Below are 20,188 nucleotides of genomic sequence, written 5' to 3'. Positions count from 1 at the left end.
GGGGGGGGGGGGGAGGGTTGGGCGACGGATTTAAACATTTAGTGATAGAGATCAGGCTAGTAGAAAATTGGCTAACAGAAAAATATATTCTTGTCCATTTCATCGAAGTAAAAGTATTGCTGCCTTCGAGCACACGATTAAATCAGTCAAATTTCCTGATAACAAAGAAGTTAGTAGTAGAGCTCTTATTTTTATCCACAATCAAATCGTCAAAATACGCATGCATTTCTGCAGTATCGTATCAACAAACGTGGAAAATGAGGCAGTAAAGCAATTATAATAATATGCGGCATCAAAATTCAGTTCTACCTTTCTATTTTCTTCTGAAACAGTATGTAACAGCCAAATTCTCAAAATTTCCTTCACTTATGCTCTCATGTTTCTCTGATAACATTTTTGTACGTAGAAATTGAATTCCTACATTATAAAAAGTGGCGTGTGCACAGTTAAGCGAAGAAATTTCAGAGACAGATCAAGTTAAAAGTCCTTCACATTTTCGCCACGCAATACTTTTGTAAACTTGATAAACTCAGATTCAGAACTTAATCCGATAGGTATTTGATTTTCTTTTTATCTGCAACACCCACTTCTCCGTAGCATAATTGCAAAGATTTTTCAAACCCTTCAATATTTGCCAGAGGTTCCACCAGGTACTTGTAGCTCTTTTAGCTTATGAAGTGTTCTGGGCTCACAAACCCCAAAATACAACATAAAAATAAAGTTCTATACCCATTTATTAACCAAATAATTTTCTTCAATTTAACGCAAATGGCCTCCTTCGCCTGATAGTGACGCTCACCACAAAGTGCTAAAATGTCAGTAATCTGGAATAAAATCAGAGTAGACGGGAAGTTCGCTGAATGCTTGAAACACAGACCTATTACTGAGACACACAAAGTTATTTTCTGTGACACAGGACAGTCCAAGTTCAAGCTCCTTCTGGAAGGCATAAGTCTGAAAAGAATGATACTTAAGGTTCCAACAAAACCATAAGCAATTTCAAAATCCCTCCAGTCTCACTGGAGGAGTCTGACAGTAACTAATTATAACAACGGTTTCCGCGAGCACGTCACCAAACTGGAGATGAAGATGGTGTACAGACGGAAGCGGTACTGGCCCGAGGCAGAAGGCATCAGTTGACTGGATGCAACGTAACTGCTTGGATCGGGGCCAGTGTGTTTCTAAATACTCGCATGGCGGAGGAATACCTGCATTCGATTGACAGCACATGACAAGATGGGCGAGGCAGAAGGTCCGCAGCAAGAGCGACCCTTTTCGTTGTTGTGCGCTCCACCTGTTTTCGTGTGTGGTGTACAAGAAGGCCTCTGCGCACCGGGCTGCAAATTTCTTACCTCGCTGCTCTGTGCAATCGTTGAGTCACAGGGGCAATGCTTGCTGCAGCCCGCCTGGCAGAGGTGTATTGCAGGGTGCCGACGGCGCCTGATGTCTAAAGCGACACGCCCGCTTCCAACTTCATTGTTATCGCAAGCACAATCACAGAATTTGATTAGTGTAAATTAGGTATTGCTTCATGTCTGTTTCCTGGAATGTCACTTCCACTTACTTCTACTTACTTAATGCAAGCTGCATTAGTGTCCTAGACAGTATCTACGACCCAAATCCAGAATAAACACGATTAGGGGATAAAGCACACAGATGTTATCATCATGGACTGTGCGGCGGGTCCCGGTGGAGGTTCGACTCCTCCCTCGGGTATGGGTGTGTGTGTTTGTCCTTAGGATACCTTAGGTTAAGTAGTGTGTAAGCTTAGGGACTGATGACCTCAGCAGTTCAGTCCCATAAGATTTCACGCACATTTGAACACTTTTTATGTTATCATCAACAAATTTTCGTGAATTTACGGTCTCATAGTCACTTATTGTCATCAAAGTTATCACAGTAAATGATGGCGTCATGAATGCTGATCCCCAATCTGGATCGGATATGTTGTAATGGCAAAGCTAAATCTGACTGTGTATCTCTAAATGTGGCATCTTGGACAAGTGCTTGAATGTCACTTCCACTTACTTCTGCAAGCTGCATTAGTGTCCCAGACAGTATCTACGACCCAAATCCAGAATAAACACGATTAGGGGATAAAGCACACAGATGTTATCATCATGGACTGTGCGGCGGGTCCCGGCGGAGGTTCGACTCCTCCCTCGGGTATGGGTGTGTGTGTTTGTCCTTAGGATACCTTAGGTTAAGTAGTGTGTAAGCTTAGGGACTGATGACCTTAGCAGTTCAGTCCCATAAGATTTCACACACATTTGAATATTTTTTTTTTTGTTATCATCAACAAATTTTCGTGAATTTACGGTCTCATAGTCACTTATTGTCATCAAATTTATCACAGTAAAAGCTGGCGTCATGAATGCTGGTCCCCAATCTGGATCGGATATGTTGTAATGGCAAAGCTAAATCTGACTGTGTATCTCTAAATGTGGCATCTTGGACAAGTGCTTGAATGTCACTTCCACTTACTTCTGCAAGCTGCATTAGTGTCCTAGACAGTATCTACGACCCAAATCCAGAATAAACACGATTAGGGGATAAAGCACACAGATGTTATCATCATGGACTGTGCGGCGGGTCCCGGCGGAGGTTCGACTCCTCCCTCGGGTATGGGTGTGTGTGTTTGTCCTTAGGATACCTTAGGTTAAGTAGTGTGTAAGCTTAGGGACTGATGACCTTAGCAGTTCAGTCTCATAAGATTTCACACACATTTGAACACTTTTTTTGTTGTCATCAACAAATTTTCGTGAATTTACGGTCTCATAGTCACTTATTGTCATCAAAGTTATCACAGTAAATGATGGCGTCATGAATGCTGGTCCCCAATCTGGATCGGATATGTTGTAATGGCAAAGCTAAATCTGACTGTTTATCTCTAAATGTGGCATCTTGGACAAGTGCTTTACAGAATCTCTTAAGTAAGAAAAAATTCAACATACGAATTAATTAAGGGTATCGGAGTTATGAAACCTTTGTATTTTTGGCGTCTGATTAACTCGTTTATGGAGACTACCAGAGAATTCAAATTGTCATATTTTAGACGTACTGTTTCAGTTACCCAATGTAGTGCATGGGCTAAAGATGGAACTGCCTTAGGTTAAATATTTGAATTGCTTTCCCCTCCAACAAGTACGGGGCAGCATCGCTTAGCAACAATAGGACCGTTTCTAGATTTAAATTAGTGGCAAAAAACATATGCTGACTTCTACCAACGTCTACCGAGCCGACGTAGGGCACTTGAGCTCATAATGAAGTACAGACTGTGACAAAATTAGCGAAATTACTCACTTTTAACGAGATTTGTATTATATAAACATCAATAAGAAATGTTATCAAGCGAAGCGAGTTATTGCAGTATATGCACCGAGGCCAGAAAGTAGTTACAATCTGTACCACAAAGATCTAAATTCATTAAGTTATATTGATGAAATCTTCGAAACATGGATTTACTCTCCAAATGGCCGAAACATGCAAAGAAGAAGGTATAATACATCTGCATGGAAATCCGGTTCAAATGGCTCTGAGCACTATGGGACTTAACATCTATGGTCATCAGTCCCCTAGAACTTAGAACTGCTTAAACCTAACTAACCTAAGGACAGCACACAACACCCAGTCATCACGAGGCAGAGAAAATCCCTGGCCCTGCCGGGAATCGAACCCGGGAACCCGGGTGCGAGAAGCGAGAACGCTACCGCACGACCACGAGCTGCGGACTGGAAATCCGGGCTCTGATAATTAGATATGATGTGTAACGAACACTGAAGGTCAGATGTAGGCGAAGGTAATGTCAGGTTACTATTTTCTGTCAATAAATTAAATACATAAGACGTTTCGACCGCTTCCAATGATTTATTAATACGAGAATACCATCGATATCTTTTGAGTTTTGAGCTGTAGACAGTTAACCGTGTTAACCCAGTCCTAGCGTCAAAAGTTACGAAACAAACTATTATTTACGGCACACTATAGCTGTTCCCGTGAGCAGCTAACAGAAACGGCAACATGAAATATATTTAGTGAAGAAATTTGGTATGAGTTACTTTCTTTTCCCGTTATGTCCGGAAGGTCCTCCTGCAGTTGTCTTACCAGCTCAGATTCCCCCACCTTTCCTCAACTCCTCCTCCTCCTCTCGCTATCTCAACCCGCTAATCATTGAGTTGCAGTGCTACGTGAAGTTGACAGGAGGATAAACGTGTGTTGCAGGCGAGGTGGTGTTGCAGCCCGACGAGCCCATGCCGGAGTTCCTGGCGCCGCTGGAGAACCTGACGGCCACGCAGGGCCGTGACGTCACCTTCACGTGCGTCGTCAACCACCTGGGCAAGTACAAGGTGAGCCTGCACGACCAGCCCCCACCTCCGAATGCCATTCCATAACGCTGAGCGCTGGACTGTGAGCTGCGAATGCTGCGCTGACGCAGGTGGCGTGGATCAAGTCCGACTCCAAGGCGATCCTCGCGATCCACACGCACCTCGTGGCCCACAACCCGCGCCTCACCGTCACCCACAACGGGCACAACACGTGGAAGCTGCACATCAACAACGTGCATCAGGACGACTCCGGCATCTACATGTGCCAGGTCAACACAGAGCCCATGCGTAGCCAGGTGAGTGCCTCGTCTCGAACACACAGCATTGCGTGGCAAGTACTACAGATACTTCTATATCTGCGTAAATACGCTGTAAACAACTGTAGAGTGCATGTTGGACGATACGTGGAATACGCCCTGCACGGTGCTAAGTCGAGGAACATCTTGTCATAGCGGAGAAGCTGCACAAACGGGCAAATATGGGGAAAACAAGATTCGATGATCGCAAATTATTTCATGAATACTTTTGAAACTTAAATAGCTGATCACACACGGTTCTATTTCTGCGAGGTACCATATCCACGCGCCAGTATCGCGGATATCTTTGGCGGATCCTACCTGCCGATCCCACAAACTTTCAGTGCCTGCTTACCGGATCTAGTCGTTCAGATGTGCCGGCCGGCCGCAGTTGCCGTGCGGTTAAAGGCGCTGCAGTCTGGAACCGCAAGACCGCTACGGTCGCAGGTTCGAATCCTGCCTCGGGCATGGCTGTTTGTGATGTCCTTAGGTTAGTTAGGTTTAACTACTTCTAAGTTCTAGGGGACTAATGACCTCAGCAGTTGAGTCCCATAGTGCTCAGAGCCATATTCAGATGTGCCGGAACCACACCCTTGATGTGTTGCGTAAATCGACGGATTTTCGTGATGTATCTACGAATCCAGGACTGTAGTGAATATTTGACAGTTTAGAGGCCACGGGATACAGATTTCAGTAGCTGTGACTGTCTCGCCAAAAGCACTTTGTACGCTGAGGTATTTTTAGACGTTACGATAATTGTACTGAATTTTTTGTAACTCGTATTTATAGTTCACAGGAAGTTATCATGTACTGTAGTAGGAAGAAAATTCTGGGAATCATCGGCGATTTGCAAGCTATGTATTCACGTATTTCTCGAAACAAAAAGAGCGCAGAACGAGTCAAAAATGGGTTGCCGAAACAGAACATTTCGGACACGTGTATCTGATTCAGAATCGTAGGCCTGACAATCGTGAAGCTTACATATGCTAGGGACAGGATCTTCTTAATATTTGTAAAGTTCATTAGATCGCAAATCTGCAAAATAATGGTAAAATAATGGACGGAACTCAGTTATTGCTAATACAGGATGATAATGATACCGGCATCACTTTATTTCCTCCCCTTTGCCAAATCTTTCAAGAGAAGCTCTTTTCTGAAATTACTGAAGGTATTTTAAATCCATCCCTCGAAATACAAGAAAATGCATATTTCGTCACCAACTGCATTTGGTTTCATTGAAGTAAAATTTCATCAGTGGCCCGTAATGAAACGTCTTTACGATTTGCATTGCTTTCTAGATCTAAGAACAGTTCGTTACAAAAGATAACGATTTTTACATCCGAAAACACAGTTTTCTTGCACATTCTTGAGGTATTCCGTCGTTTGACAGTGCTGTTTTCCGCCTAATCCCACATTTTGCAGAGCTATACACTTATTGATGTGAAATACGATACGCAAGGAGACGAAAATCAGACATTAAACGCCGCAAGTAAAATTATTACCTTTTGTTTCGAACAATTTTTAGATACAGAAAGCAAAACAAATTGCAAATCTGTTCATTACAGTCTACTGACAATGTTGTAGATCAGTCAACCCAAATGTGTTGATAGAACCTACCGGTAACAAATCTAACAGTCCGTCTATGAATTGCTTCGATGTCTTCCTATAATCCGATCCGATAAGATTCCCAAACACTCGGGCAGTACTCAAGAATGGGTCGCACATTCTATATGTGGTCTCTATTACAGATGAAGTACGGTTTCCTAAAACTCTCTCAATAAACCGAAGTCGACGATTCGCCTTCCCCACTACAATCCTTACGTGATCGTTCCAATTGATACCGCTTTGTAACGTTACGCCTCGATATTTAATCGACCTGACTGGGTCAAGAATCACACTACCAATGCTGTATTCCAAACTTTGGGAACATTTATTGCTCATCACTTTTATTTGTTTTTTTTTTTTTTGTTTGTTTGCTGTGTGGATTCAGGTTACCTTATCAATAAGGTTGAGGTTACGGATATGAAAGTAGCTAGGATGATTGCAGGTACTAGTAGATGGGAACAATGGCAGGAGGGTGACCACAATGAGGAAATCAAAGAAAAACTGGGAATGAACTCTATAGATGTAGCAGTCAGGGCGAACAGGCTTAGATGGTGGGGTCATGTTACACGCATGGGAGAAGCAAGGTTACCCAGGAGACTCTTGGGTTCAGCAGTAGAGGGTAGGAGGAGTCGGGACAGACCAAGGAGAAGGTACCTGGATTCGGTTAAGAATGAGTTTGAAGTAATAGGTATAACATCAGAAGAGGCACCAATGTTAGCACTAAATAGGGGATCATGGAGGAGTTTTATAAGGGGGGCTATGCTCCAGACTGAACGCTGAAAGGCATAATCAGTCTTAAATGATGATGATGAGGATGATGTTTTTTTGTGCGAGAAAGCTACAGAGATACTCAACAAACTCTAGTGGCACATTACGACTCACAAAGGTTTACTATTGAAATTTCGAATGAAAACTTTTCAGGAAAAGCGGGACGACATATTATTTTTCCTCATTGACCAAGACGAGAAAATTGAGAAACTGGAACTAATACAGAGGCTAAATGTCTATCGTTCTTCCCACGCCCCATTCACGAGTGGGACAGGGAAGAGGAGATTAGTTTTCGGTAACAGAAGTACCCTCTACCACACACCGTTAGGTGGATTTTGGAATATGATACAGTTGTGGATATAGATAGGGCACTGTTTTGCCTACTCATATGCATTATCTTACATTTGTCTACATTTAGAGCTAGCTGCTATTCAACACACCGACAAGAGATTTTGTCATTTTCCCGTTTTCCATCATTCCTTTGGTGCTTCAAAATTCATGAAGGGCAGTTTGTTTTTTTCCATACTCGTTTCACTTCTTTTATTTATGAAGCATCTTCAGTGACGATTTCCAGTGTTGTTCGTCCATATTTGCGGTCTTAGAGATTTATTCATTTGAGACCCATTCTCCAGCAAGCCGATTTCCGTCGCTTTCTCACCCACATTTATTATGACACATCACTTGCACTTTTCATTTTATGATCAAAATATGTGTGTTTACACACACTCCTAAAAACACACATGTTGATTACAAAATGAAAAGTGCAAGTGATGTGTCATATTGTGGATGAAAAAAAGCCGTTAATCGTTCAGCTGGAGCATGGGAACCGAATGAATAAATCTCTAATACCGCACATATGGACGAACAACAGCGGAAATCGTCACTTAAGATGCTTCATAAATAAAAGAAGATAAACGAGTATGGAAAAAAACAATCTGTCCTTCATGTAGTTGCCTAGATAGAATACACATCTATGAAAGAAATTTTCTTTAAGTCATCTGGTATCCTTCTACAGTCACTCAACGATGACCTCCTCCCGCACATCACAGTATCATCAGCAAACCCTCAGGTTGCTGATCATCTTCATTGTCACATCATTTATGTAGACGGAAAATAAGAGCAGTCCTATCACACTTCGCTGCTATACTCCTGTCGATACCCTTATCTGTGGTAAACACTCGCCGTCGATGACAACTTACTGTGTCCTATTACTTAAGAAGTCTTGGAATCACAACAGGGAATCTTTTCCGTGTGATCGTACATTCGTTAACAATCTGCAGCGGGGAACCGTACCAAATGTTTGGAAATATGTGGAATCTGCCTGTTCCCGTCGATTCATAGTTCGCAGGATGTCGTGTGAGTAAAGGACGCTTCAGTCCGGAACCGCGCGACTGCTACGGTCGCACGTTCGAATCCGGCCTCGGGCATGGATGTGTGTGATGTTCTTAGGTAGGTTTGAGTAGTTCTATGTTCTAGGGGACTGGTGACCTCAGATGATAAGTCCCATAGTGCTCAGAGCCATCTTGAGAGAAGGGCAACCTGAGTTTCGATCGAGGGATGCTTTCTAGAACCGTCCTGATTTTTGCACAGAAGCATTTCCTTCTCAAGGAATTTATTATATTCGAACGGAGAGTAAGTTCAAGAACTCTGCAGCAAACCGATGTCGGGGACATTGATCTGCAGTTTTGCGGGTCCTTTCTTTTACACTCGTTACATACAGGATTCACCCGCACTTTATTCCAGTCTTCGCGATTTTGAGCTGCGACAGTGATACGCGATAAATGCAAGCAAAGTACAGAGCAAATGATGTACAGTACTCCTTGTAATACCGAATTGGGGCTCCATTCTGATCTAGCGACTTGTTTGTTTCCGATGATGATGATGATGATGATGATGATGATGATGATTATGATGTTTGGTTTGTGGGGCGCTCAACTGCGTGGTTATCAGCGCCCGTACAATTTCCCAACCTTTGCTCAGTCCAATTTCGCCACTTTCCTGGATGATGATGAAATGATGAGGACAACACAAACACCCAGTCATCTCGAGGCAGGTGAAAATCCCCGACCCCGCCGGGAATCGAACCCGGGACCCCGTGCTTGGGAAGCGAGAACGCTACCGCGAGACCACGAGCGGCGGACTTTGTTTTCGATACGATACTGCATGCTTACATGCACTTCTGAAGGAACTTTGCGTCGTTCTTCTGAGCAACACTGCCACTGCTATATCGTATTTATCCGCCGAAAGCGGGCAAGGACTTTCAATTAAAATGTCTCCTCTCTACCTGCATACCCATAATGGAAGCACGAGCTGAGGTTGCAGACACATGGTTGTCGACATATGGAAGCTTGGGTCTGACCATGAGTAGTGCTCGGATAGTCTAAAGACAAGGCGACAGCTCGAGGTAAGCGACTACTCCGGGTTAGAGTCACGGTTTGGCACAGACTTTCGTTGTCGTTATTCCATTACACGGCTGACTGTTGGTCTTGTTCGTAAATGCGAAACATTTCATATACACATATCAAAAAACGTTTTGCATCACCCCGGTTCCTTGAACTCCTGAAGACAGTCACAGTCCCTTTGACTGTTCAGAGATGTCACTAAACCTGACCAAACATGTAAATAACCATGCATGGTTCAAATGGCTCTGAGCACTATGGGACTTAACATCTGAGGTCACGAGTCCCCTAGATTAGAACTACTTAAACCTAATTAACCTAAGGCCATCGCTCACATCCATGCCCTAGGCAAGATTCGAACTTGCGGCCGTAGGGGTCGCGCGGTTCCAGACTGAAGGGCCTACAACAACTCGGCCACTGCAGATGGCTAACCATGTATGAACAGTGCGTATTAGTCGGAGGGGGGTCCGATAGCCGATCAGTTCTAATCATTCCACCAGAAAGGAGGCACACGGCTCCTGTTACCTGTAGTTCAACCGTGCCTAGACGGTCAACACCGCGGTTCGATCGCGTCCGCATTGTTACTTTGTGCCACGAAGGGATCTCAACAATGGACGTGTCCCGTCGTGTCGTAGTGAACCAAAGCGATCTTGTTCGGACGTGGAGGAGATACAGAGAGACAGGAACTGTCGATGACAGGCCTCGCTCAGGCCGTCAAAGGGCTACTACTGCAGTGGATGACCGCCACCGTCGGATTATGGCTCGGAGGAACCCTGACAGCAACGCCACCATGTTGAATAATGCTTTTCGTGCAGCCACGACTCAAACTGTGCGCAATAGGCTGCATTATATGCAACTTCACTCCCGACGTCCATGCCGAGGTCCATCTTTGCAACCACGACACCATGGAGCGCGGTACACATGGGCCCAACGACATGACGAATGGACCGCGCCCGCATTTCGTGGTCGTGTGGTATCGTTCTCGCTTCCCACGCACGGGTTCGATTCCTGGCGGGGTCAGGGATTTTCTCTGCCTCGTGATGGCTGGGTGTTGTGTGCTCTCCTTAGGTTAGTTAGGTTTCAGTAGTTCTAAGTTCTTGGAGACTGATGACCATAGATGTTAAGTCCCATAGTGCTCAGAGCCATTTGAACCATTTTTGAAGGGACCGCTCAGGACTGACATCACGTTCTCCTCACTGATGAGTGTCTCATATGCCTTCAGCCAGACAATCGTCGGAGACGTGTTTGGAGGCACACGGTACAACGAGTGCAACAAGGTGGATGTTCCCTGCTGTTTTGGCGTGGCATTATGTGGGGCCTACGTACGCCGCTTCTGGTCATGAAAGGCGCCGTAACGGCCGATAGTGCAACCCTTTCGACAGCATATTGGAGGGGCATTCGTCTTAATGGACGTCAATTCGCGCCCCAGTCATGCACATCTTGTGAATGACTTCCTTCAGGATAACGACATCGCTCGACTAGAGTCACCAGCATGATCTCCAGACATGAAATATATCAACATGCCTGGGATGGATTGAAGAGGGCTGTTTATGGACGACGTGACCCACCAACCACTATGAGGGATGTACGCCGAATCACCGTTGAGGAGTAGGACAATCTGAATCAACAGTGTCTTGATGAACTTGTGGATAGTATGCCATGACAAATACAGGCATGCATCAATACAAGAGGACGTGCTACTGGATATTAGTGGTACCGATGTGTATAGCAATGTGCACCACCATAAGCTCTGAAGGTCTCACTGTATGGTGGTACAACATCTAATTTGTGGTTTTCTTGAGCAATAAATGTGCGGAAATGATGTTTATGTTCGTGTCTATTCCAAACTTCTGTACACGTTCCGGGACTCTCCAAAGCGAGGTGATGCAAAAAATTTTTTGATGTGTGTATTACTTTCTTTTCAGTTGTTTCAGTTGCGTCTCTACTCGAGTTGATGCCTATTCTTATATCCTTCATCTGGGCGTCCGATCTGTTCGGGGTGACTACGAGAAACGTAGATCTTCGTAGATGGTCTGGAATGTTAACCCCACTTCTCCCGAATGCAAGGGCACTCTTGTAACCACTACGAAATCTCGTTGAGTGTCAGGTTTCGATGGAAACCACCAACCTTGTGACCTACTGTTCTATCTTGTCCTATACGGCCGAGCATTTTGTCCGGCGTTGTACGTTATTACAGTCACAGTTCGTAACAATGGCTGAAATTTCTCCTATGAGAAACCGTTGACGGAGAGAACTGTGTGCTGTCACAACGTGGTTGAAGGGGAAGTTTTGGCTTAAGAAATTCCACCGATAGTACATATTCCGAGCTCATTTACTGGAAATGCTGTTATGAATTGGAAAGGGCTGGAGAGTTTTAATTAAATTCATTCAAGTAGGTCCAAGGAATTAACTGATAACGTAGCTCGAACTCTGAAATATGTTGCACGAACCAGTCGTCGCACGTCCTTGCAAACTACTGCAGTGTACTTCTGATGCAGCTCATGTATAGATGGCAGTGACAGAACGACCCGCCAAGAGAGAACAAAATGGCTCCGAACAGTATGGGACTTAACATCTGAGGTCATCAGTCCCCTAGAACTTAGAACTACTTAAACCTAACCAACCTAACGACATCAAACACATCCACGCCAGAGGCAGGTTTCGAACCTGCGACCTTAGCGGTCGCGCAGTTCCGGAATGAAGCACCTAGAACAGCTCGGCCACACCGGGCGGCCCAAGAGAAACAAGATCAAGTTCTGGTGGTCATTCTGCTGCCCATGTGCCACTCATACGGACGACCGACTGACATCACTTACACTGGTGAGAACCGCAGTATTATTGTGCTGGGTATCTGTGGGAGGTTGGTAACGATATTTCATAGTGCACTCACATGGGAGCTTGTGAGCTTGATAGATGTCTGGAAACTGTTTTGTTGCGGCGATGGTGATATTCAGTAGTGATCATGGAAAGTCCTGTAGCTTGTGGCACGAATTATATCTTGAATTCTTTTTCCTTTGTAATCATGCCAATTAATCGAAGAAAAGGAATTTGGTCCTCCAATACCTGAGATTTCTTTTTTTTTTTTTTTATTGTAATTTTAAACACCTATACAGGCGGGCTGTCAGCAGCATAGTACGCTGCTCTTCAGCCTGAAGTGTAACAATAAACATGACAGAGAGGTGATATATACAATACAAAAAACGGCGGGCAAAAAATGGAGACACAAAAAAACAAGAAACAAGAAGCCGTTCACGTTGGACGAAAAAAAACACTAACACTTGGAGACACGGCGCACAAAAGACGGAGAACGGCGACGGCACATGTGAACAGTTGAGTTGTAACTGCACGAAACACAAAACGATGCACACACACTAAACACTGATGGCGATGATCTCCGGCGCGCGAATGTTCACTGAGCGTGTACGAGTCCGGGGACCTGCCAAGAGAGGAGGCGGAGGAGGAGGAAGGGGAAATGGGAGAGGGGAGAGCAGAGATGCCATGGGCAAAGGAGAGAGGGGGAGGGAGAAAGGGGGAGGGGAAGCCCGGGGGAGAGGGTAGGAGGGAGGGGGGAAAGGAAAGAGAAGGGAAGGGAAAGGAGGGAGGGAGGGTGCCTAAAGGAAAGGACACACGAGGTGGGGTGGGGAGGATCAAAGTTGATAGGAGGGGTAGATGCAGGGGAGGAGGACATCATCAGGCAGGGGTAGCTGGCGGAAGCCACCATGGGAGAGGGTAAGGAGGGTTGAGAGATGGAGACCGGGTGGGACATGGGAATACAGGTGCGGCAGCGGGTGGGGCTGGGTGAGGACCGGGGAGACGAGCGGGTGAGGAGGGTCGAGTTTACGGAAGGTGTACAGGATCCGTATCCTTTCAAGGAAGACGAGAGGGTGGGGGAAGGGGATGAGATCGTAGAGGATCTGCGTGGGGGAGGGAAGACGGATGTGATAGGCGAGGCGGAGAGCATGGCGTTCAAGGATTCGGAGGGATTTGTAAAAGGTAGGGGGGGCGGAGATCCAAGCCAGATGGGCATAACAAAGGATAGGGCGGATGAGGGATTTATAGGTGTGGAGGATGGTGGAGCGGTCCAGACCCCATGTACGGCCGGAGAGGAGCTTGAGTAGACTGAGGCGGGAGCGTGCCTTGGCTTGGATTGTCCGGAGATGGGGAGTCCAGGAGAGGCGACGGTCAAGGGTGATGCCAAGGTACTTAAGGGTGGGAGTGAGGGCGATAGGACGGCCATAGATGGTGAGATAGAAATGAAGGAGGTGGAAGGAAGGGGTGGTTTTGCCTACAATGAGCGCCTGGGTTTTGGAGGGATTGACCTTGAGCAACCACTGGTTGCACCAAGCGGTGAAGCGGTCAAGATGGGATTGGAGAAGGTGTTGGGAGCGCTGCAGGGTGGGGGCAAGGGTAAGGAAGGCGGTGTCATCGGCAGACTGGAGAAGGTGGAGGGGTGGTGACGGTTGCGGCATGTCCGCCGTGTACAAAAGATGCAGAAGGGGGGAGAGGACGGAGCCTTGGGGCACACCGTCAGGGGGGAAAAAGGTGTAGGAATCTGTGTTATGGACAGTGACATAGGAAGGACGGCGGGAGAGAAAGGAGCCGATCAGACGGACGTAGTTAATGGGAAGGGCGAAGGTTTGGAGCTTGAAGAGGAGGCCGGAATGCCATACGCGGTCATAGGCACGTTCGAGGTCCAGGGAGAGGAAGATTGTGGAGCGACGGGAATTAAGCTGTTCGGAAAGGAGATGAGTGAGGTGAAGGAGAAGGTCGTCGGAAGAGAAGGACGGCCGAAAGCCACACTGGGTAACGGGAAGGAGGCGGTGCTGGCGGAGATGCTGGTGGATGCGTCAGGTGAGGATAGATTCCAGGACCTTGCTGAAGACCGAGGTAAGGCTGATGGGACAGTAGGAGGAGATGGCGGACGGCGGTTTGCCAGGTTTAAGGAACATGAGGATACGGGAGGTTTTCCACAGGTCGGGGTAGTAACCGGTGGACAGCACTACATTGTAGAGCCTGGCCAGGGTGGAGAGGAAAGAGACAGGAGCTTCACGAAGGTGACGGTAAGTGGCACGATCGTGACCAGGAGCGGTGTTGCGTTTTGTGCGGAGTGTATCAATGAGATCCTGTGTACTGATAGGGGCATTGAGTTCCGTGTGTGTAATGTTGTCCAAGTACTGGAAACCAGGAGCGAGGGGAGGGACAGAGGTGTCAGTTCGATCGCGGATATCCGGGAAGAGGGAGTAATCGAACTGGGGATCATCGGGGACAGAAAACACATCGGAGAGATAGGAGGCAAAGTGGTTGGCCTTACTAAGGGTGTCAGGGAAGGGGTGTTCATTGTGGAGAAGAGGATAGTAGGGGGAGGGTTTAGTTCCGGTAAGGCGACGGAAGGCTGACCAGAACTTGGACGAGTTGATTGGTAGGGTAGCATTTAAATGGGTGCATGTCTGTCGCCAGTCCCGGCGTTTCTTAGCCGCGAGCATATTACGAATGTGTCGTTGGAGTTGCCGGTGGCGGTGGCGAAGTGTGGACTGTGTGGTGGGGTTGCAGGAAGGTTTCATTGAGGAGGAAGGCATCCACGCGGTGGGTGGCAAGGGTGTGCAGTAAGAGGTTCTTGTTGGCGGGAAGGGAGCGTATGTTGTTGAAAAGGATACGGTGCTGTTGCGCCATGATAGGGATTTAAACGAGGGTGTCAAGACGGGAGAAGGTGAAATGGGCCTGGTTGTGGGAGTAGGTGGCGTACATTTTGAGCTGGAAAACGGAACGAGCAGCGAGGGAGATCTGTTGGAGGGTGTGCGGGTGCTGAAAAGGATGGACATTCTGAAGGACGATGGTGAGGAATCTGATGATGTCCTCAGCGGTAGGGGGTGGGCGAAGGGAGTTGCCGGGAGGGGTGGGGGCGTCCAGAGGGCGGACGGGAACGGTGAGTTTGGGAGTGGTAGGAGGGGGTCGGGCCTTACACTTCTGGGAGTATGTGGGATGAGGGAGGTTACAGGTATTACAGGAGGGGGGGGGATTGGAGATTGGGGCACTGCCGTAAAAAGTGGGCTTGCCGACAGTGTGGGCAGTTGGGGGCCTCACGGCACTCAGATGTTGGGTGCGCATTATACCGCAAGCACCTTTGGCAGCGGAGGGATTGAGGAGGGGAACGGGAGGGGTCGACTTTGTAACGTTGGTTAAAAAGGAGGGCACCCTCCTTCAGGAGACGGTCTATGGAGGGGGCGTGCTCAGAAAAAACCCGCATAAGGCGGGTGGGGCCGGCAGCGTTGTGGATGCGACGAACCGCACGCACCTCCAGATGGGGATGGGCCTGAAGCTCCGCCAACACCTCCTCCTCCGTGATCGCCGGACTAAGCTGAGTGATCACGGTGGTGAGGGTCGGCGGGCGACGCAGGGGTTGGGGTTGGCGGGAGAGAGGTGGGGAAGGAGCAGGGGTGAGGGAGGCATGTGGGCCAAAGTGGGTGACAGGGATGCGGGAAAGGAGGTCGGTGTGGAGGGTAGTGCTGGGGGAGGAGATAAGCACCGAATCACAGCGAGGAGTGAGGAGGGAGATGGGGGCACCAGGACAATGCTGGCGAAGGAAGAGGGTGAGGTTCCGGGCTTCAAGGAGAGAGGGATCAGGACGGGAGAGGAGGTAGCGGTAGGAGAAGGGGGTAGAGGAAGAGGATGAGGGGGCAGGGACGGGCGGGGAGACATCCATGGCATCATGGGTGGGGGAAGGGGGACGAGGCGGAGCCTTTTTGGGAGCAGACGAGGCAGGGGTGCGACTGGGGCGCTTGACGGCGGTGGAGGAGGTGTGGGGGATGGGAACAACTGGAATGTGGCGGGGAGGTGCAGGTCCCGGGGCCGGAGTCGGCGCCGGAGATGGTGACGGTGACGGTGAAGGCGAAGGCGACGGTGACGACGGCGGTGGCGGTGGCGGCGGTGATGGCGAAGGCGACGGGGAGAGCTGGGAATGGACAGTGGCCCGACGGGCCACCACCCGAGCTGGAGCTGCAGTGACAGGCTGGGGGAGTGGGGGGAAAGGATCAGATCGAGAGGAAGAAGCTGGAGAGGGGGCGACAAAGAGTGAGGGCGAAGGGAGAGTGAGAAGAGGAGGGATGGAAGGAGGGGGGTGGGACTGGGCACACCATGTGATAGTGGTGGAGGCGGCGGAAGGGGAAGTATAAACTATGGCGGTGGTGGTAGCGGTTGCAGTGGTGGTGGGGGCGGACATGACGGTAGGGAAAAACAATAACGAACAGAACGAATAGGAAAGGACAGAAACTGGGGACAGACAAAGACGAAGACGAAGACGGATGAAGACGATGACGGCTGTAGACCAGGGTCAGGACGGCGGCGACGGCGGCGACGAGGCGGCAACGGCGGCGGTGGCGGCGGGCACCGGCTGGCGGCGGCGACGGCGAACAGACGGACGGCCACCGGCTGGCGGCGGCGGCGAACAGACGGACGGGCGGACAGCAGGCGGCGGCGGCGGCGGCGGTGGCGACGGCGGCGAACAGGCAGACGGCGGCGAAGAGACAGTAGGCAGCAGCGGTAGCGGCGGCGGCGGACAGCGAGCAGGCAGGCGGACAGACGGACGGACGGACGAACAGCTACAGCAGGAAGCGGCGGGCAGGCAGACAGACAGACAGACAGACAGACAGACGGACACACCCGTCGAAGACGGAGATTACAACCTGAGAGTAGCCCACGCGTTGCAACCTGACGTCGTCGACTGAGGGGATCCAACCCTCTGATCTGTGATACCTGAGACAAATGAATTACTAATTATCAGATCAATGATCAAGGAATGCATTTGAGTACAAAGTGAAGTAATGATCACTATAAACTCGTTTTGATAGTCTTTACTTCTTTTCCTACAAGTAACGACATTTCACAAGAAAATATTTTTAGTGATTGCTGAAATTTGTAAACTTATAACTTGGCCAATTTGAATAAGGGATTTGGAATGATAATTCAAAGTCAACACATGTCGGAACATAAAATGACGCCGGCAGAGATCGTAGTATGATTACCATTGGTTAGTACATAGAGATAGAAAATGCTACAGAAAGATTTTGTGCATTTGAATTCATGATGAATTAAGTGTAAATATGTCTTTGAATTTAAAACTGGAATTACTGCACGCCGATGTGTATTATTTGTCTTCCCCTACAGTAGCTTCACTGTTGCGGTTGTGCCTCACTATATGTAGAATCTGCAAGTGGTGATTGCAAAGGCTGCAAAATTTATCACTGGGTCAGTACCAGTAGCTCTTCTCTGCCAAAGCCTACGTTCAACCTTAGCTGCATGACAGCTTCTCGTGTCATGCATGCACTGTCAAAGCAGAGGTGTGGTCTGAAATTGACGTCTACCAGAGAAGTGACTATCTGCACAGTGCTTCCGACAAAGTAAACTTTGAGGTCTGGAGTTCTCAGCATAGCATAGCGTAATTTTGATGGCACAGTACTGACCGACAAGATATTGTTTTAAAGACATTGGCCTCCCTTCCTTACTCGGACTTCAGGGAGTTAAACATTTAAAATAACTTGTTAGTCTTGGGGCACCAAGATGTATATGGTTTACTCCCTTTTCCCCCCTTTCTTTGTGGGCTGATTTCTGTAAGTACAGTCGGACTCTCTTCTTCCACTCATAGATTGTTTATATGAACCAGTAGGAGCTGTCTTTACGTTTGTTTAAACACTTATTCAGTTTGACGTCTGTCGGTCGGGTTCCGGCGTCTCACGCCCCACGAAGAAGTCTCAACTTCTGTTCCACTTTCTAGGATGCTATCTCAACATCTCATGTTTTTCTGGGAAATTTGACTTCCCGCTGAGAGCTGCTGAAAAAGCATTTCTTCCAGGTATCTGACCATCACGCTAACGCACTCCGTGGACCTGTTAAAAACAAACTCGGTCGACAAGAACGGTCCTGGGATGTACTCTGCACTGTCCGATGGCAGATGCACGGGGGCAACTGTCTCTTTGCTGTTTCTTTCTGTCTCTTTGTCTTTCTTTCTCGCCCCACAAAACTAAACAGAGCTTCGACCATTTTCAGAGTTATCTCACGTTTCCCTTCAAACGGTGAGGTAAGAGGGCAGTCATGGGAATGGCGTGTGTTAGACTCCCTGGGGGATATACAACCAACACAGAATTCCATAAAGAGTTTTCGCAGTGGCTAGTACTGGTTCATATTTTATAATCCGAAGGGGATTGATATATTCCCAATTAAGGTCATTATCGTTTCTGACTTTTACACATTTCATAGGTAATTTTGATTTAAGGGATCAGGAAACAACTAGAACGTCAACAGTAGTTCACTTCGACTTACCTACGTCGAAGGCAACATCTACCAAGCTACCTGATGAAGAATACAACCACTTTCTTGGTTCTACGTGAAACAATTTAGTGTTAGGACGCTCTCAGATTTCAAGTCGTGGTGGTTACAAAAGCATATTGTCGATGCTGCTAGTTACACAGCTGTTGCGATTGGAGTGACTAGTTGCACACGTCTCGAAGTTTTAAGACTGCACCCTAACGATCAGTCTAACTTGATTAGTTGATCAGATCTTTACACGTATTTAATTAGCTTATGATTTATCCCGGACATTCACTTTCTACATACAAAACTAAGGTGCTAACCGAACAGAAATTTAAAGGAGTTTTGATTATTTTCCCAACTAGGTAAAAAGTGTAACATTAAAAAGGTACAATACATTGTGAGCATATAATGTTATAATGTACCATTCTAATGTTAATGTGTACAGATCCTGTATTTTAGTTGTTGAATGTATCCTACTACACCACTGTAGCCCAAACATCAGAAGGACATATATGAACGAATATGTATCAAAAACAAAAAAATGTCGTGTGACTATGGCCTCCGGTCGGATGGACCATTCGCCGTGTGCAAGTCTTTTCGATTTGACGCCACTTCGGTGACTTGTGCGTCGATTGGGATGAAATGATGATGATGACTAGGACAAGACAACACCCAGTCCCTGAGCGGAGAAAATCTTCGACCCAGCCGGGAATCGAACCCGGGCCCTTACGATTGACATTCTGTCACCTTGACCACTCATCTACCGGATATGGACTATCAACAAAAGAAACACTCAATTGGAAGTGTTCTCTTTGTGTACACCGCTACACTGAAAAACACTACGACTTACATACAATATCTGTATATTGAGGCAGAAAATTTGCAATGTGCAAAGTTGATAAAATTTTCTAACTATGGAAATGCGGCATCTTTTAATGCCCTTCACATATAATACTGCAATACTCTATTTCTGCTTCTGCACTTGTCCTTAGGCACTCTGGTTTCACAATTAATGTTAAGTATTTTGCTAAGCTTCCTGCAGTTACTATCCCGACGTATAAGCTGATGACATTCCTGTTGGGTCTGCAGTCTAGTCTTGCAACCATATAGACATGATTATTTAAATGGGTTTGTCGGATCACAGCTGTTTGCTGACCTCGTTCAACTGATTCGTGTCATGAAAGTCTTCCGTTTTACACGGCGCAGAAAACCAGCAGCTTGTATGCCAGAAATCTTCGCTGCTGCTCCCCCAGAGCAAGTCAAGGTACACAGTAGCCCAGTAGCGAAAGCTGCTAAAAAGAATGGATCTGGATCATGTGTCACTGTTACACAATTCCATCGGCCGAATGAACGACCTACGTTTTTAATGAAAGATAAAACAGTATCCATATTTTGCTTAAAGGGTAAGTGTTGCCTTTATTTATAACAATGTCCTCCTCCTCCGTCCGAAAACCCCTCGGAGCTCCCATCGGTACCGACCGTCCCATCCTCA

The 20,188-nt window shown here is 47.3% G+C and overlaps 1 protein-coding gene across 1 annotated transcript in view; it reads left to right on the top strand.

Annotated features, from left to right (window-relative positions):
* LOC126188359 (lachesin-like) overlaps nucleotides 1-20,188 on the top strand; it is a 724,055-nt gene that overhangs the window by 440,666 nt on the left and 263,201 nt on the right. The window contains exons 2-3 of the mRNA XM_049929958.1: nucleotides 4,222-4,346; nucleotides 4,436-4,621. Of these exons, the coding sequence (XP_049785915.1) occupies nucleotides 4,251-4,346; nucleotides 4,436-4,621 (282 nt within the window). The 5' untranslated portion in view covers nucleotides 4,222-4,250. The remainder of the gene's footprint in view (nucleotides 1-4,221; nucleotides 4,347-4,435; nucleotides 4,622-20,188) is intronic.

The sequence above is a fragment of the Schistocerca cancellata genome, chromosome 5 (genome assembly GCF_023864275.1).
Source record: "Schistocerca cancellata isolate TAMUIC-IGC-003103 chromosome 5, iqSchCanc2.1, whole genome shotgun sequence".
Lineage (NCBI taxonomy): Eukaryota > Metazoa > Arthropoda > Insecta > Orthoptera > Acrididae > Schistocerca > Schistocerca cancellata.
The sequence above is the reverse complement of the archived record's forward strand: the minus strand, read 5'-3'. Positions and strand labels throughout refer to the sequence as shown.